Below are 17,111 nucleotides of genomic sequence, written 5' to 3' on the forward strand. Positions count from 1 at the left end.
CTCACCACTGCACACAAATGTGTGCTTGTATGCTCTTACACACACACACACATACACACACACACACAACACACCAGGTATAAAGGGAACACACCTGTCATCCTAGTACTCTGGGAGGCTGAGGCAGGAGAATTGCAAGCCCAAGCCCCACTGGGGAAACTTAGTGAGTCAGCAGGACCCTGACTCAGGATGAAAAACAGTAGTGCTGGGTGCAGAAGACATGGGTTTGATCCCCAGGACCACCAGAACAACACGGACAGGCCCCGTGCATATGTGTGCATCAGCACAGCATCTGCCTGTCTGAGGGGTGACTGTACCTAGAACTATAGCCCAGCCTTGGGGCTGTGTGGCCCAGTGGACGGCTCACCTGGTGCTACTGTTGTGCTGCTCAGTGGTTGGCAGCTCCAGAGCCAGCCCAGCGGGCAGTGTGGGCCCTGTGGGCAGTGGCTGCTGCTGGAAGATGAGCTCGGGCGTCAGGTCCACCTCAGTGGGGCTCACCATGATCTTGGCCGCGGACAGCAGTGCCGTCTTCCCCTTGTTGTAGTTCTCTAGCACCTGGGGTGGGAGGCACGGCCGGTCCCGCCTCGGGCCTGGAAGCAGGGCCACAGAGCCCTCTGCCCAGTGGGCAGCCGCAGGGCTGGGGTTGTTCCGGCACCAGGGCTCGGCCTGGGCCCCAACGCCTGTGCGGCGCCTGTGCTCACCTTGTTGAGACCCTCCATGACCACGTAGGGCAAGTGCTCGTGCAGCATGGCCGGTGAGATGATCACCTCGTTGAAGGCCTTGTTGTCACCCCAGATGGCGAAGTAGGTGGGCTCCTCCTGCTCACAGCAGCTGCGTGGTGGGCGGGGCCTGTCAGGCCCTGGCTCCACCCAGCTTGTTGCGAGGGCGGGGCCTGGCTCAACTATCCCCAGGTGGATGTGGCTGGGATCAGCCCCCCTCTCTAGGCCAGGCCAGCACCTACCAGCTGTGCTCAGCTGGATGGTTGTGAACCACATGGATGATGCGGCCTGGTGGGTAGAGCGGGGTGCTGGCTGACAGGGCGATAGTTAGGTCACTGGGGTGCGTCCAGAGCCGGGTGCTGGCCAGCGCGGTCACCTCTACTTCCTCGGGTAACTCCGACTTGGGGATGCACTTGGTAGCCCCCACAATGATTCGCCACTGTGGAGCAGGGACAAGACAGAGTTGATCAGTGTGGCTGGGTGGGCCATAGGGGAGATGAGGGCAGGGCAGTGGCCTGATGTGAAAGGCAGTGTCTACCCAAGGGTCAGGGACCAGAGGGCCAGGAAGAGCCAAGCACGCAGGACATGGAGTTTTGGGGACTGGGGCGATGTTCTGAGTCTGAGCAGAATGGCTTAGCTACTGCTGAGTGGGGTCCCTGGGGCCCAGGCCAGCTGCCTTCCCAGAGCTACCTCCCTCTCTCTGCTGGCCTGGCTCAGGCCAGCCTACTATCTTGTCGCCACAGGGGGTGCTGCAGGGGGACCTTGGAGGTGACCTCAGAGGACCCCGAAGCATGGGCTCTTGGAAAGATGGTGTCTTCTGGGGCCCCACCTGAGCCCAGGTGACCTGGTCAGGACCCTGAGGTATGAGGCCCACACTGGGCCTTAGTTTCCCCATGGTGCTGAGGTCCCAGGATGTGTAGTGGGCCAGGAGGGCTTTATCCTACAGGACAGCAGTGTGAGCTAGTACCCACCTTGGGCTTGGTGCTGCGCTGCAGGACATCCAGCAGCTGCCTGCGGAAGCCCTCCAGCTGTGACAGGCCAATCCTGAGGAAGCGGGAAGGGGACACCAGGGTTACAGGGGGCACAATGTGGGGCAGAACGAGGGGGCCCATGATCCCATCTCCTCACCACAGGCGACTGCGGGTATGGAGGGGCCCCGGGGTCCCTCGGAGGCTGAGGTGGGGACAGGCCAGCCGGGGCCACACGGGAGGGGACTCGCCTGGGGACCAGGTCCTTGCCCAGAACCACGGCCGTCACGAACTCTTTGGAGTACTCCATGGCGTCCTCACTGCAAGGGAAGTCCAGGGATTCAGGGGGCTCTGGGCAGCTCCTGCTGGAAGGCTGAGTTGGGCTGGATGGGGCAGTCGACCACCCTCATCCACCCATCTCGGAGACGGTCAGGGTGAGCCACCAACTGGGCCTAGTGGGATGCTGTGGGGTGTGTCGATTGTGGGCCTGGCCTTGGTTGTGTCTGCTACCCCCTTCTGGGGTGCTGGGGTCACCCTGCTACCCCAGGACTAAGCCTCTGAGACAGGTGCCTGTTCATACAGGTGGGGCTATCGACTGAGTCACTGCTCCCTACTCACCAGGCAGCTCAGGCCTCCCCGTGGCTAGAAGCCCAATGTCCACCCAGCCCCCACCCTAGCCGCAGTCCCAGCCCTGGCCTGTGAGCCAGGCACTCACCTCAGCAGGCCCCCTGGGGGTGAATAGGCAAAGCACTTGAGGGTTGGGTACTGTGGGCGCAGGAGGAAGGACAGGATGGCCGCCGTGCCTGCACCCAGGGAGTGGCCCACCACGATCAGGCCATAGTGCTTGGTTCCTCGGCCCTGCAGACCAAAACCCCTGAGTGCCCTGCTGGTTGCATCCCAGCTGACTCCATGCTCCAAGCCCAGGAGGGATGGCTGGCAGTGCCCAGGCAAGAAGCCCTGCACTAGTAGATGCGGGGGGGGGGGGGCAGAACAGGGTACCGCTGGTTGCTCTGGTCACTGTGTCTTCTTCTGTACCCGCCAAGCCTCACCCAGACTGCCCTCCCATGAGGCTGCAGGAGCCCCAGGGCCCCATGGCACGGAGCTCGCCTTACTAGGTCACGCCCAAAGGCCTGTGACAGCACCATTTCCTGCTCCAGCTTCTTCTTTATGTACTCGGCGGACAGCACCATGCCCTGGGTGGTAAATGGGGGTCACAGGGGCCTCAGGGACCGGCAAAGCTGGAGACACAGGTCACTTCCCTGTTCCCATGGTCCCTGGAGCAGCCTGGGGAATGGCAGCTTGGCAGAGGGCATCAGCAGATGCTGGGGTGGCCTCCCTGCTGCCCAGGGACCTGGGGAGAGGCCGTGTAGGCCTTGTGGATGGCACTGTCCCTGCGGCAGCCCATGGTACAGGCCCTCCCCGGGGCAGCCAGTACCTTGTGGCCCAGCCAGGTGCCGCGGTGACCCTCCACAGGGAGGCGCTCAGCATCACCGGTCAGGTCTGTCAGGGCATCCTGGGCAGAGTGGGGGGCAGCCATGAACACAGGTGGATGCAGTAGGCGCCCTGACTTGAGGGGCATGGCTTACCTTGGGGGACAGGGTTCCTCGGATACTGATCACCACTTTCTTCTTGTCGTGGTCCACGGCCACGTAGAAGGGGGTTTCATACACCTGGGGGTGGTAACATGTGAGATGGGCCTGGGGACACACTGTTGGCTGCAAGTCTGACTTTATCCTGCAGTCACCAAGGAGCCTGCATCCCCACACAAGGCCCTGGCCTTACTCTGACTTACCCACGGGGACTCTGTTCACCCATGACTGCCCACATGCCCGAAAGCTGGGCCAGGGACTTGATCCCGTGCCATTGGGGCATCCGCCTTCAGCCTGCAGCTGGAGCCAGGGCAACAGGGCAGTGGGGCACTCACCGCATCGTGGCAGGAGGTGTAGACGATGTCCACCGCTGTCATGTTCTCATCCAGGAAGTGGCGCCGGATGGCGATGGCGTTGCAGCCACAGCAGTTGTCCTCCTCGATGGTGACACCAGGGGCAAACCGGGGCCTCGTGGGGCACAGGCAGCAGCTGTGTCAAGGGGCAGCGTTCAGGCTGGTGCTCGGGCAGTGCATGACCCCACATCCCCAAGATCATCCTTGCTGTGACCCCCAGAACCCCTGAGCAGGCCCCCAGCAGGCCCTGGCCCTGGATGCTCCATACCTGCTCCTGCCCGCCCCATGTGGCATACCACCCAACCTTTGCCCAGTCCCTGCCAGCCGGGCCACAGCTGCCCTCCACCCTTGGCCCGCACCCATCCCCCACCCTGCACCCCACCTATGCTGGTCCCATATCCAACTTCACCTGGCCCTGGAAACCCTGGGGCTGGCTCTTCCCCCAGCCAAACGACAGCGACAGCGCTGCCCGTCTCGAGGTCTCTGACCCCTCCTGAGATGCCTCCCTGACCTAGCCATCAACTCTGTCTCTTGCAGGGCAGGCACCAGCACACACCCACAACCCCACAGTAAGTGACCCAGCCCTGAGGGGGCAGGCTGCAGCTGCTCCTCTGGTCACCAGAGGGCGCCAGCGGCACACAGATTGTTGGACACAGCCAGTCCTATCCAGGACCCAGAGCTGGGGCGGTGCTCGCAGAGCAGTCTGTGGGGCTGTGACTGCCCCATGAGCAAGGCCTCACGAAGTCCAGGGTCCAGCCTGATACCTGGGGAGCAGATCCCCTTGTCACAGTGCAGAAGCAGAGCCTGAGGTAGGGGTCATGGCTGCTGTCCTGGGGCTCTACCCTCCTGTCATGCCCTCCTGGCTCTAGGGTGCTCTCTCGCAACTAAGCCTATTTCCTTGGAACCCATGGTGTGGGGTGCACAGCCCCTAGAGACAATTACCTGAGGGTCAGTACAGGTGGCATGGGCCCCAGGTAACCCGGCACACACCCAGGGGACTGCTCTATGTTCTGCAGCCTGGGAGAGCTGCTGCCCTGTTCCAAGCTAGACGGAGCAGGTGCAGGGGTCCTCGCCCCTGAAGCTCACCCATTCCTAGCCCTAGCAGTGGGCCTGGAACTCCCAACCCAGAGCCCTGGGCCCTGTGCCCCGAGCAGGCAGATGCCAGGGCCCACAATCCGTTATCTGCAGGGTGCCTGGAACCTTGCGCTTGACAGGAACATCGTCTTGGGGATTCCTCCTCTTAGGACCAAGGGCCGGGCTGCCCGACAGCCTGGCTCAGAATTCCTGCTTAAGGGATCTCTGGGTGCTTGGGAGCTGGGGAGAAAGGCTGGGCATGTGCAGCTGGCCGGGAAGGGCCCCAGGCCTGAGGCCCCATCCTCCTGATGAGCTCCAGCAGTGCGTCCTGGGGTTACCGGCTTGGCAGGGAAGGGGAAGGCACTGCGGAACCCGCCAGCCTTTCAGGGACAGGCCCAGGAGCACAGGGTCCTCCAGTAGTTCCCACCTTAGACTCTGCCCCAGGGGTGGCGAGTGGCGCGGAAAGGTGGAGCTCAGCTCCCGGGACCCTGCATGCCATGGGAAGGTGGCCACTGAAGGAGCGAAGGCGGGGCGACGTGGGTAGATGGGCGGCCCGGGGCAGAGAACAGGCGGGAAGAGAAAGGGAACTAGAGGTACCCGTGGCCACCAGGGGGCGCTCTACACACGGACCCTGAGCCCCGTGCCTCCCGAGTGCCCCGCTGCACCACCCCGGTCACGCGTCAGGGGACGTGGCGGGCACTCACGAGCACGAGCGTGCTAGCTGACAGAGGCCGCAGGCAGGCTTGCGCATCAGGTACATGGGCCAGCCGTAGGCCGCCAGGGCGAACAGCATGTAGTAGCAGACCTCCTTGTAGCGCAGCATCTCGTGCTGGAAAACAGCACACGGGATGCTTGCACTCCATGGCTGCCTGTCAAGCCCGAAGCGCGGGGTGGGAGCCCACTGGGAGCCCACCCATCATCTCACAGGTGGAGGCTGGGTCGGGCCTGGTGGGCACTGCGCATTCCAAGTAATTGTATGTCTCTAATTATCTGTGCAACTAGGGCACAGGACCTCCCGGGACCTGTCCTGCTCTCCTATCTCAGAATTAATGATTTGGGGGACAGAGAACAGCGGGGCGCACTCGACCAATTTCCTGACAGAGATCGAGGGTGTGAGTGGGGTCACCCTACCCTGGCCATCAGGCCCAGGAAAGCAGCAACGGGAGCCGACAGCTGGGGCCTCAACCCCATGAGGACCTGGGCCCTCCTGCCACACATTGGCCAGGGGACAAGTCATCACTGCCTTCGGGGAGACTCTGGGTCTGTGATGCAGGCAGTAGCACTAAGGCAGGGCCTGTGAGGCTGGGGTCCTCTGGGGAAACCCAGAGATCCAAGGCCCGGGCTGCTGCAGCCTCCAGGGCCAGAGTGGGCAGAGGTGTTACTGTGCTGTCAGGCCAGGAGGCCCAGCCTGACCGAAGTGTGAGATTCAGGAGTCCTCGTGGGGTCTCAGTCTGCCCCTGGAGGGGATCTCGCAGGGTCTATGCCCAGCTCCCCTCAGCCTCTGCCAGGACAGGTGCAGCCCCATCCTCAGCTCCCCACTCTGTTACCCCAAGGTGGCAGCAGGCAGCCAGGCAGGTCCTAAGGAATGTGCAAAACCACTGTTGAGCAGCTGCTGTGGATTCAGGTGTCTGTACAGTGACCTTTACTCAAGCACGGAGGTCACCAGGGCTTGTTCGGCCCCACCCAAGACTCTGCTGTGGGCCTGAGGGACCTCCTGGCGAGGCCCCTTGGCTCCCCAAGCTCTGGCAGAAGCTATGGGGGCTGCAGGGTGGCAGAGACCCCAGGACCCCACACCTCCAAGCAAGGCCATTGCTCTCCCCACTGTGCCTACTGCAGGCTGGCAATGCCTTCTCACATCTCTGGTCTCCCCCAGGCACTGAGGACAGAGCCCTTAGCCTGTGGGTGCCCCTCCCTAGGTCCGCAGTGGTGCCATGAAGGTCCCAGCTCATCCTGGGGAGTGCTCTGAGGTCTCAAGGGGCTTCAACTGTGGGCCAAGGAGCCTAGCCAGGGACTTCGGGCTCCATGGAGAAGCACAGAGCTGCGTGCTGTGATCTGAAATCTGGGGCTCTCCAGAGGGCAGAGGATGGGGGATGGGAGGGCCTGGCACTCACTGAGTTCTTGAGGTCGAGATACTTGGTGTTTCTGGTCACCGGCATCCCGGACAGGAAGGCCAAGATGTCATTGTTCGCCTGGAAGACAGGCACCGCCATGGGCAGGGCCACCCCAGCTCCACTGCTCCCCGCAAAAGGGCTCAGGGCACCAGCTCTGCTGAGATTGGCCAGCAGCCTCTCCATTTGTGCTGCCCTCCTTCAACCACACAGTATAGCCTGGGATGCTTTGCTTGTGGGGGGTCCCACAAGCAAAGATGCGGCAGGCTGCGCTGGACAGCACAGGGCAGAGGCTGGCTGGGCCCTGAGAAAGGTTGCTCCGCGTGCAGCGAGAGGACCTCCAGGATGGGCAGGAAGCTTGGCAGCAGTGGGGTGGGGGCAGCGCCCGGTGCCTGGAGCCCACCTCATCCAGCACCGCGCTGCGCTTGGCCCGCTGCCGCTGGCGGAGCAGCACCAGCCCGGCGATGATGTCGGAGGGCACAATGTCCAGGTCCCGGAAAAACTCAGCGAAGAGGTAGGCGATTTCCGAGTAGGCGTCCTGCGAAGGGCCAGCAGGCCCAGGGGACGGGTGTGGGGTGAGGCTTGGAGCAGCCTCTGGGACCTCCACACCATTCCGCCCACTGCACAGGGCACCCCCTGCCCTGCCACAGACACCAGGAGTTCAGGCTGTGACCACCTTGGCTGCTTCCTTCTGCTGTGACCCTGGGGGCCCCTCTGGGTCCCTCTAGCTGCCTGGGGCCTCCAGGACCCTTGGAGGTGCCATGGGTTGGCAGCCTCTCTCTCCTGCTGCAGGGATGCCTACCTTCCAGGGCCCAAGTTCCTCCCTGATCTGCTTGCCAGGGCAGGTTGGGATCCTGAAGTTTTGACACTCAGAGAACTTGACTAATTGGCTCTGTGCCCAGGGCTGCTGGTGGAAGCACCCTGGCTGCCAGGCACAGGCACAGGCACACAAGGCCTCCAGGAGGCAACAGCTCAGTCACCAATGCTGGTGGCCATGGTGGGGGTTTTCTTTTCATTTATGCTGTTGTTTTGATGCTGCTGTGGTTTTATACCAGGGACTCAGAGATTGAACCCAGGACTTCTGCACTCAGTTACAGCCCCTGTCCTCTTCCACTGGAAGACAGGGAATCACTGCATTGTCCAGGCTGGGCTCAAACTTATAATCCTCCTGTCTTAGCCTCCTAGAGCACTGCATGATAGGTGTGTACCACTACAGCTTACTTCCAATTGAAGTTTTCAAACAACACAGCACAAACTGACCCAAAAGATCACACGCTTACTAAACATCTAATCTGAAAGCACCTAGCCTGGGCTTAGGCCCTGTGCCCTGTGTCATTCACATCAAATGGGACACCCAGGCTCTGACATGCTTGGGGCAGCCAACGTCCCCCAGCTCTGCCCTTGTGAGGCCTGCCTGCATCCCCCTGTACAACTTAGAGCTTTTAGGGTTCAGTCCCTCACTCCAGTTGGACCTGCCTCTCAAGGTTCCTGCTGACTTCCAGAGGCTTCCTGCCCTGTCGCCTACCAGCTCGGGGGACACTCAGCCACTCACATCACTGACACTGGACAATGACGAGGCTGCACCGGAGAAGCTCAGTGGTTCTCAGGCCTAGGACTCCAGCCTCTCTATGCCTTACAGGCCTCCAATGCCCCTGCAGCTGGTGGCGGCCTCTCCTGCCCTTGGAGCCTGACTTTTGAGCACCCCCAGGCTAATCCTGCATTCCCAGGGGCATCCTGGCCCTTCCACAAAGCAAGGGAGGTGGACTGCCGCTGGGGTGTGGCTGGGGAGCACAGTGCCCCACGCGGAGCCCTGCCCACCAGCCTGGCCCTGGGAGTGAAAGTGGAGGCCCTAGTGCAGTACGGCTGTACTCACGGACTGCGAGTCCTTGGTGCGGGTGCAGCACAGGAATACCTTCAGCCGGCGGGACCAGCTGGTAGCCTGGCCCTCCTCCAGGCGGTGCCTGTGGGATGGTGGGAAGGAGCCAGTTGGCAACAGACACCGTGGAAACGGGTCATGTCTGGTCCCTTACCTGTCTGGGGGCTCTTGTGGGCCAAGCAGGGCACAGACAGGCAGCCTTCCTGGCACCCTCAGGGGGCTTCAGGACAGCCACTCTGTAGCTTGGGTGCCCAGAGGCTCAGGCTGAGAGCCCTGGGGGATGGCAGCGTGACAGCCTCCCTGTCCTCCTGGGGCTGGGCATCAGGAGGGCCGAGGTGGGATTCAGTTGTGCCTGGGCACTCAGCAGCCAGCAGGAGGGACAGCAAGAAATGCCCTTGCTCCAGTTCCCAGAGCAGGTGGCCCAGGGAGGGCCAGGGCTTGCAGGGTCCTGAAGGGAGAAGGCAGCATCTGGGGCAAGAGCAGCCCTGCATCCTAAGCATGTGGGCTCCTTCCAGGGCTTGGTGAGGAGACAGCGCCAAGTGGGCTCCTAGAGCTCTGTTCTCAGCCGCTTTCGAACCCTCAGGGATTTCAAAGCCAAAGAGGATCCCTGCCAGCCCTCAAGCCCCCACTGTAGTACCCTCGACATGTACCAGGGGGCAGCTCATCCTTGGGCCACATGCCACCAGGTGACACATGTGGTCAAGGATTTGCCACAGTGGGGGCCTGGGCCAAGAGACATAAACCTAGGCTGCATTGACATTCCTGGTCCCTGAGCCCCTCTGCCTTGCAGCTCAGTAAAGCCAGAGAGTGTGGCTGAGGACCCAAGATGTCCTGACCTTCTGGTGCGGGGAGCTGGTACGGGGCAGCCCACAGGCGCCAGGGTGCCTTGGAAGGGCACTTTTGCCAGCACTACAGCTTCAGTGCCAGCAGGCAAGCAGCAGCCCACATGGGAAGGAAACCGCAGCGGCAGAGGGTGGGGAGCTCAGGCCTTCCCTTTACCTTGGCAGCGGAAACCACAGCAAGCTCTCTAATTAAAGCACGGAACCGCTCGCCTGCGGCAGAGGCGATGGTGGTGGCTGCCCTGGCCCCACACAATCACAGGGGTGGGAGGGGAGACTTCTTTCCAGGATCCCCGGAGGAGCCGGCCTGGGCAGTGCCTAAGCAAGGTGGTGACAGGGAGGGGAGTGGCCAGGCCAAGCCAGAGGGCCTGCTCTGGAATAGGCAGGCTGACACGGAAGGTCCCAGGCACTCATGCAGAAGCACAGGCTGGGCTGGGCATCCCCGAAACGCAGCTCTGGGCTGCAGGCAGAGGGCCACCTCTACGCCCCCTGCAACTGGGAAAACAGCACAGAGGATGCACCTCCAAGCTCGCCAGAGGTTGGGGTGGCTGTGTGACAGGGACCCACCCAGAGGACCCTCATAACCTGCTACAGCACTGTGTGGAACCCATTCCCTCTCACGCTGTCCTCGGCTAGCATCCTCCACCTCCGCTACAATTTCCAGAGGTGGCCGTGCCCAGGGATAAGCAAGGGCTTGGCAGCTAAGCCTGGGCCAGTTCCCGGCCTCACCTTCTGCTCCTCACATACCCTTAGCTCCCTGTGCGGGGACAGTGACAGCTGCCTCAGGGAATGGTGACCTGCTGTGTGACACCCAGCTGCCCGTATCTCCCATGTGGCTACAGGGGCTCTGTCAGGGACTTGACACCACGGGATGGAAGAGGCAGGAGCTGTGACTCTGCGTGGAAAATGAGGTGGGGAGGGCGAGCCCCTCACTTGCACTGGGCAGCCTGGGGTCTGGGGGCCTTGTGGAGAGTGAGGCCACACTCTGCCCTGCCAGTGGTGCCACTGACCGCAGGTTGTAGGTCCGCAGATTGCGCTGTCTCCTCTTGGTGGCCCTCAGCTTGACAAAGGTGCGGCCCGTGGGGTCGAAGACACAGAGGACAGTGATGCACACGCTGAGGATGACTACCCAGTTGCAGACAACCATTCCTGGGGGTAGCCGTGGTAAGCAAAGGGACACAGGGGACACTGTCACCAGCTCTGAGGAGAGGTACTTGGGGCCCAGGAGTGAGGCTCGGAAGCCCTGCACGGCCCTGCAGAACCATGCACCCAAGGCCACCTTATCACACAGCCACCGCCCTGCTGCCCACTCAGCCCAGGCCTTGGGGGCTTCCAGATGCAGGGCTCCTTTTTCCCATGCACCACCACAGTCAGCTGGCATACCGAGTGTGACGTTCTTGGCGGTGAGGTCATTGCAGGAGGTGTAGTACTGCGTGAGCCACACGATGCCCACGATGGCGTAGATGAATTCAATCACTAGGATGGCTGTGTGCAGAAAGCCAGGCTGAGGCTGGCCCCACAGCCTGCTGGGGCAGCACCCAAATGTCCAACCCCACCCCACCACACCAGCTGAAGGCTGCTCCACTCATCCTATCCTGTGGGCCCCACCAGCTCCGTAGGCACCTGGAGGCCACAGCCATGGGGGAGGTGCACTTTCCTGTTCATGCCCATGAACTCGTGTTTGGACCCATGTGAGGTCAGCTTCCTAACCTCTGAGCCCGAGTTCTCATCCATGAAGTGGGATGACAAGGTCTGGGTCATTGGATGGTACAAAACCCGGGGGTGTAACGTGGATCCCCAGCTCCCACCCGTGGGAGGAAGACACAAATGTCCAGCTGTGGAAACCATTATTTCCCAGCTGGATGCCTTGAAACCCGAGGGAGGGGAAGCCAGTCGGGGGGGCTGGCCAGAGTGGGAAGAGCCTGTGTGCAGTGACTGCGAAGGACAGCACTCTATACTGGTTCTTCCTGCTGGACTTGGGGACAGCAAAACCTGTCCACAAAGGGCCAGGGAGTAAGGACCATAGACTCTGGTCCTCCAGACACCAAATAAATTGCTTGTGTCAGCTATAGCAGGGCCAGTGCAGCCTGGGAAAAGCCAGGTACGTGCAGGTGCTCAGAAGATGCCATTGCAGTGTGCCCACCCAGGAAGGCTCCACTGACCCTGGTGCTGGCAGAGGCCTGGCCTACAGCACGTGCAGCTGAAAGAGTGAACAGGGCAGTGGCGCACTCCTCCCCGGGGTGGGGTGGCCCTTACCCAGGCGCACGTAGAGCACGTACTGCATGGAGTCTCGGGGCTCTGTATAGAGGATGCCCCCGCGCATGCTTAGCCAGATGATGGCCATCTCAGCAATCATGCAGCTCAGCAGGATGCCCAGGTAGCCACGGCCGTGATCCACCAGATTCAGGGAGCAGGCCTCGTGTGGGCTGTAGACCAGGCCGAAGAGCACCACAGACAGGATCACAAACCTGCAGGAGGACCCAGGTCGGCACCACTGCAGGCACCTGGCTGGTGCTCAGCCAAGCAAGGGTGGGGCAGGGAGGTGAGAGCCAGGAGCCTGCTGTCACAGTACCAACCTAGAACTTGACCTCAAAGGCAGAGCTCAGAGCTGGGGCTTTCAGAGGGGCCTGGATTGAGGAGGTGCAATACTCATCAGTTACTAATCCATGGAAGAGTTGGGGCTAAACGTGCTGGTAGAAGGCAGACTCAGGTCAGAAGAGGTGAGTTGTGGAGTGTAGCGTGGCCTGGAGCTATGTGGCTTCCCTCAGCGCCTCCTTTCTCACTGCTTGCCCTGGCCCTCCCACCATGCTGTCTCAGCCTTGGAGGCAGCCCACCAGCACCGATAACCACGGGCCTAAATAAACCTAAATAACTTCAAGTTGCGGAAGTCGGGGTCCTCTGTTTCAGCAATCAGAATGTTATCAAGACAGATTTCGGTACCAAAGAAGTAGGGTCACTGGTGTGTAAGTGGCCATGTCGGTCAGAAGCCTTTGGAAGTCACTTGCAGCAGGAGTTTGAGAAGGTTTAGAGATGCCAGCAAGACAAGCCCCAGGGCCAGGCATGGTGGCACACATCTGTAATCATAGTACTTGGGAGGCTGAGACAGGAGGATCACTGGGAGTTTAGAGCCAATCTGGACTATACAGTGAATTTAAGTCCAGCCTGAATCACATAACGGGAACTTGTCTCAAAAAATAAAAACAACAAGCTCTAGAACGCCATGCACTGAGCAAGCTCAGAGCTTGCAAGACCAGAAAGCTGACAAAAATGCAGACGAAATAGGCCAAGCTTAGAAGGTTTCAGCTGGGAAGAAGGCCTCCAATGGCAGGGGGACAACACCATATATTATACTCAGGCAAGAAATCTGTATTTGTTTTGTTCAAGTTGTGAGACTTTGCAGGAGACTGAGATTAAGGGAAGCAGACTAATAAACATTATGGAAGAAATTTTAAGGTAGCTTAACACTTGACCTGTGGGATGGGACCTCCTGACTGCTTTCAGCTCAATCCACGAGACTTGAGCAAAAGTTTTCAGATGTGCCAGACAGGCAGTGCCTGCAAAGCTGGGGCCATATAGAGCAGAGCATGGTGGCTGAAAAGATCAGCAGTGAAAAGAAGCCACTGGTTTTCAGCAGAAGTATTAAAAATGGCATAAGGGTTCCTGAGGATCACCATGTGTAGGCTCAAAGGTGCAAAACCATAAGTCTCCTTTGAAAAGAGAGATGTTGGACCTCCTGCTCAAGATGGGCCACCAATATTAATTTCACAGTGCTCAACAATCCAGGAACTTGAGTCCCCTGCAGCCAGTGTACAAGGGGGCCAGACTACTGCTTGAGCTGGTGGCAGACCGTGATTGTCACTCACATGGTACTGGTTTTACAGGCATGCAGAGCACAAGAGTTGTGAGGTCAGGAAGTCTTCCCTTCAGAAGGCCTGGAAAACCAGGCAGTGCACCTGAGAGGCCAGTGTGTAAACAGTGGAGATGCCAAGAATATAGGTCACCCACTGAGGAAGGCTGCAGGCAGTGAGTGGAGCCATCCCAAGAGAGGTCCTGAGAGCTTAACTGGCAATGCGGTAGGGAAGCATTTGCCCACACATTTGGAGCTCACATCTCACTACAGTTTGCTCTGTGTGCTGACCATGGAACTACAGGATTTAATGTTTATCCTGCTGGGTTTCAGTCTTGGTTTAGTTCCATTCCTTTCTACTCTGTTCCCCTCTTTTGAGATGGGAATGTTTTCCCTTTGCCATTGTGTGCAGAAAATATTTACCTTCCTTTTGATTTTTTTTTTATACTGGGGATCAAACTCACGATCTTGCACTTGCCAGGCAGGTGCTTAAGCCACTGAGCTAAATCCCCAACCCCATTCCTTTTGATTTTTGTAGGGGCTCACTGCTAAGAGTTTGCCTTGAGTTTCAGAGGAGCCTATGAACTTGGCTCTGTGTCAGCAAAGCTGGTACCCTTAAGACTTAGATGGCTCTGACAGATGGACTGAATGCATTTTCTGTAAACACTTGGGGGTGAACCTTTTGGAGGCCAGAGGCAGAATGTTACGGTTCACACCTAGAATGTCTCCCAAGAGGCTCATAAGTTTAGAGGTCAAGTTTTTGGAAGCTAACTGGACCACGGGTGCTACACTCATTGGTAGCCAGAGTTCAGAAATAAATGTACATCACAAGGTATGCTGGTTACTGCAGGTCAGAGGGTCTGGTTGGGAGAGGTAGTCACTGGGCACCACCTGCAAGGGTGCCTCTTTCCCAGCTCTCTTCTCTCTGCTTCCTCACTGCCATAATGTGAGCAGCTTTCCTCTGCCTCTGCCAGCCCCTTCCACCACGGAGCCAGCAAGCTACGGACTGAATTCCTAAAAACTGCAGCACAAAATAAGCCTCTCCTTGAAGATCTTAGTACCACATATTTTGTACTAGCAATGGAATCATAAGACACTCAGCTAAGTCACCCACCATCAGTAACTGTCCAGTGCAGGAATTGGGATAGTGACAGCCGAGGGGCATCATGTCCGTAGGCATATTACCCCAAAGTGCTCCCCTTTGCAGCCATGGGCTCTGGGGAGCAGGGAACTCAGGGTCTGTAAAGGCCCAGGCAGGGAGGAACAGGTGATCACAGCCCAGCACGCAACTCACCAGGTGGTGTGCAGGAGGAAGAGAAAGACGGCCGGCAGGACGAGGTCATCGCTGCCCACAGACCAGCGCCGCCGGAACACCACGATCCCGGGCATGGCTGGCGGCTCCAGAAGGCTCAGCAAACCTGGTACTCACCTCCTGGAAGAAAGCAGAGGCCCCTGGAGCAGCCCGGGCAGGCTGCAGCACCCAGAGCCCCTGCACTCCTGGGCCATTTGGCTCCTCCCAGATGTGGTCAGTAGTGCTGCCATCTTTGGCACTGATCATAAGACCCACCCTTGGTCCTGGGGCATCTGGGCCACTGGAAATGCTGACCCACCCTGAGGCAGGAGCTGCTTCCTGCTGCCTACCTCCTACAGCCAATAGCAAGGACCTCAGCAGTGGGACACCAGCAGGCTGGGTGCTGACTCAGGAGTGCCCAGGACCCAGGACCCTCCCCAGGGCTAGAGAAGGGTGGCAGCATGGCGAAGAGGTCATCTCAGTAGACTCTGGTGGAAGGGCAGGGAGCCCACACTAGGCTGTGAAGGGAGCCTGCTGGGGCACCTGTCCCCTGGCTTACATGGCACCTGGTCCCGGGGTGGGTGGCAGGTCCTCCTCTCCCCAGGGAAGGCTCTGGGGAAAACGTGTCCTCATTGACTGGCATCGCTCGGGAAGAAAGCAGCCAAGTCCTCCCTGGCCAGTGGGCACAGCTCTCAGGGTGGGCGAGGGCCACGGGCCCAGGTGGCCAGCTGGCATGTCTGGCCCAGCCTGTCCCCTGCCCTGCAGCGCGGCCACTTTGTGCAGCACTCCGGGGCTGCTCGCTGCTCCGAGCTAGCAGCCTGGCGGGCTGGCCTGCGGGGTCGTGCCTGCTCCTCCCCCCAGGAAGTGACATCATCCACACTCCGAGGAGGAGCCGAGGAGCTGAGACTCAGGGAAGTGAGCGAGCAGGGAAGGATGGGGACAGGGAAGACTGCATGAGGCAGCCAGGGGTGGGGGCCTCGGCAGCGGCAGCAGCTGTGACAAGTGGTGGCTGGCACTTAGGTTTGCAGTGCTGAGGTAGGAGGGGCTGGGCAGGACGAACTGGGAACAGCAGGCTTCACGCCAGCCTTGCCGCTGCAGGTGGCTGGGAGGCTGAAAAGGCCAGCTTAGGGGGGCTGCACTAGAGAGGTCAGAGGTCAGCAATAGGACTCAGTGGTGCCAGGGTCTGCAGTCTGCCCCGAGAAGCCAGATCACCCTTCTTCAGGAGAAACTGAGCCCACTCTCCCTCAAGGGGGGGCCTCCTCTCCCCCTTATCCATCCCCTCGTGGGGTTCAGAGGGTAAGCACCCTTATACTCTTGGGGACCATTCGCCCATCACCCAGGCACCAGGCACTCAGAATTGGCATAGCACTGCTGAGACCCTAGAGCCACAGGGTCAGGGGCAGTCTCTGTCTCCAGCCACAGCCACAGCCACAGCCACAGCCACAGCTGCCCAGCCCACTGTTGCTTAACCTCAGGTACACAGCAGGGACTCCATCTCCAGTCCTGTGACACAAGAGTTGTGTCTCGCGTCCTGCCCTGCCTACCTCCCAAGGCTGGCAGAAATCAAGAGGAGGATTGCCAGGAGGGCCAGGCCAGGCTAGAGAAGGCCAGGGCCCCCATGAGCCCTAGTCAGGCACCTGCCCCGCCCCACTATGCCAGAAACCTCCCCTGCTGGTCACCCACGGGTTGCAACCCGGCGGGGGTGGCATCCCTGCCACTCGGGTTCACTCTGAAAACTCGCAGAGCCACATCCCAGGCTATTTTTAAGGCCATGAAAGGCGCCTTTTCTCTGAGACCCCAGCCCATAACAACAGAGGTCTGTTCCTGCCGAGTGACGTCACCTACAGGAAATGCCCCAGGAGGGCAGCAGAGCGGCTTCCCAGCCTGGATGCCCAGGGCAGGGTCAGTGAGGCAGGGGCAGGGAAGAAAGACTTAGGCAGCCCAAAGAAGCCTCCTTCTTCCTGCCCACAGGGCCCAGTTTCCCGTGATGATTCAGGCCTGGCTGGAGGCATGCACCATTCTGGCAGTTCCTCTTTCTAAAAATGTGACTTTTTAAAAAGCGTATGCTGTCCCCACATGCAAATCCTGCTGTGGCTCTGTGTGGAGCCCAGGCCCCTCAGAGAGTGGCTAAAAGCATCGGTTGCTGGTGGCCATGTAGACTCAACACAGCCTCAAGCCCTGGGAACACAGCCTATTGGGGCAGTGGCCTGCATCCCTGAGGCCCAATCTACTCCTTGCCTGCAGAACTCCTGTCCCTTAAAGATGTAACCCCCTCCACACACACACAAGGGCCCGGGTACTCTGGCCACCCCATCCTACTGGGCAGAGTCCTATCATTCAAGGCCAGGCCAGTATCACTCTGCCTTGAAGTTTCTTTTTTGAGATTCTCCTCCATCATCCAGGCAGGCTTCAAACTTACTATGCATCCTTGGCTTAGACTTGTGATC

General features: G+C 59.8%; 1 protein-coding gene across 8 annotated transcripts in view; it reads right to left on the reverse strand.

The window, feature by feature from the left end:
- Positions 1 to 17,111, reverse strand: part of Dagla (diacylglycerol lipase alpha) — a 42,439-nt gene that overhangs the window by 2,831 nt on the left and 22,497 nt on the right. For 2 of the 8 annotated variants that reach the window (XM_063228221.1, XM_063228222.1), the window contains exons 2-19: positions 14,668 to 14,805; positions 11,783 to 11,994; positions 10,910 to 11,011; positions 10,537 to 10,675; positions 8,685 to 8,772; positions 7,215 to 7,349; positions 6,815 to 6,892; positions 5,408 to 5,532; positions 3,612 to 3,765; positions 3,274 to 3,357; positions 3,123 to 3,200; positions 2,800 to 2,880; positions 2,403 to 2,545; positions 1,939 to 2,049; positions 1,691 to 1,763; positions 962 to 1,158; positions 702 to 831; positions 368 to 555 (exon numbers count right to left, since the gene is read on the reverse strand). In XM_063228221.1, the coding sequence (XP_063084291.1) occupies positions 368 to 555; positions 702 to 831; positions 962 to 1,158; positions 1,691 to 1,763; positions 1,939 to 2,049; positions 2,403 to 2,545; positions 2,800 to 2,880; positions 3,123 to 3,200; positions 3,274 to 3,357; positions 3,612 to 3,765; positions 5,408 to 5,532; positions 6,815 to 6,892; positions 7,215 to 7,349; positions 8,685 to 8,772; positions 10,537 to 10,675; positions 10,910 to 11,011; positions 11,783 to 11,994; positions 14,668 to 14,762 (2,213 nt within the window). In that variant the 5' untranslated portion in view covers positions 14,763 to 14,805. Of the gene's footprint in view, positions 1 to 367; positions 556 to 701; positions 832 to 961; positions 1,159 to 1,690; positions 1,764 to 1,938; positions 2,050 to 2,402; positions 2,546 to 2,799; positions 2,881 to 3,122; positions 3,201 to 3,273; positions 3,358 to 3,611; positions 3,766 to 5,407; positions 5,533 to 6,814; positions 6,893 to 7,214; positions 7,350 to 8,684; positions 8,773 to 10,536; positions 10,676 to 10,909; positions 11,012 to 11,782; positions 11,995 to 14,667; positions 14,806 to 15,223; positions 15,520 to 17,111 lie in introns of those variants that run through there. The other 6 variants (XM_063228224.1, XM_063228225.1, XM_063228220.1 and 3 more) reach the window with 5 other exon arrangements.

This window comes from Cavia porcellus, unplaced genomic scaffold (assembly GCF_034190915.1).
Source record: "Cavia porcellus strain 051 isolate PalLab524CR breed Dunkin Hartley unplaced genomic scaffold, mCavPor4.1 scaffold_17, whole genome shotgun sequence".
NCBI classification, from domain to species: Eukaryota; Metazoa; Chordata; class Mammalia; order Rodentia; family Caviidae; genus Cavia; species Cavia porcellus.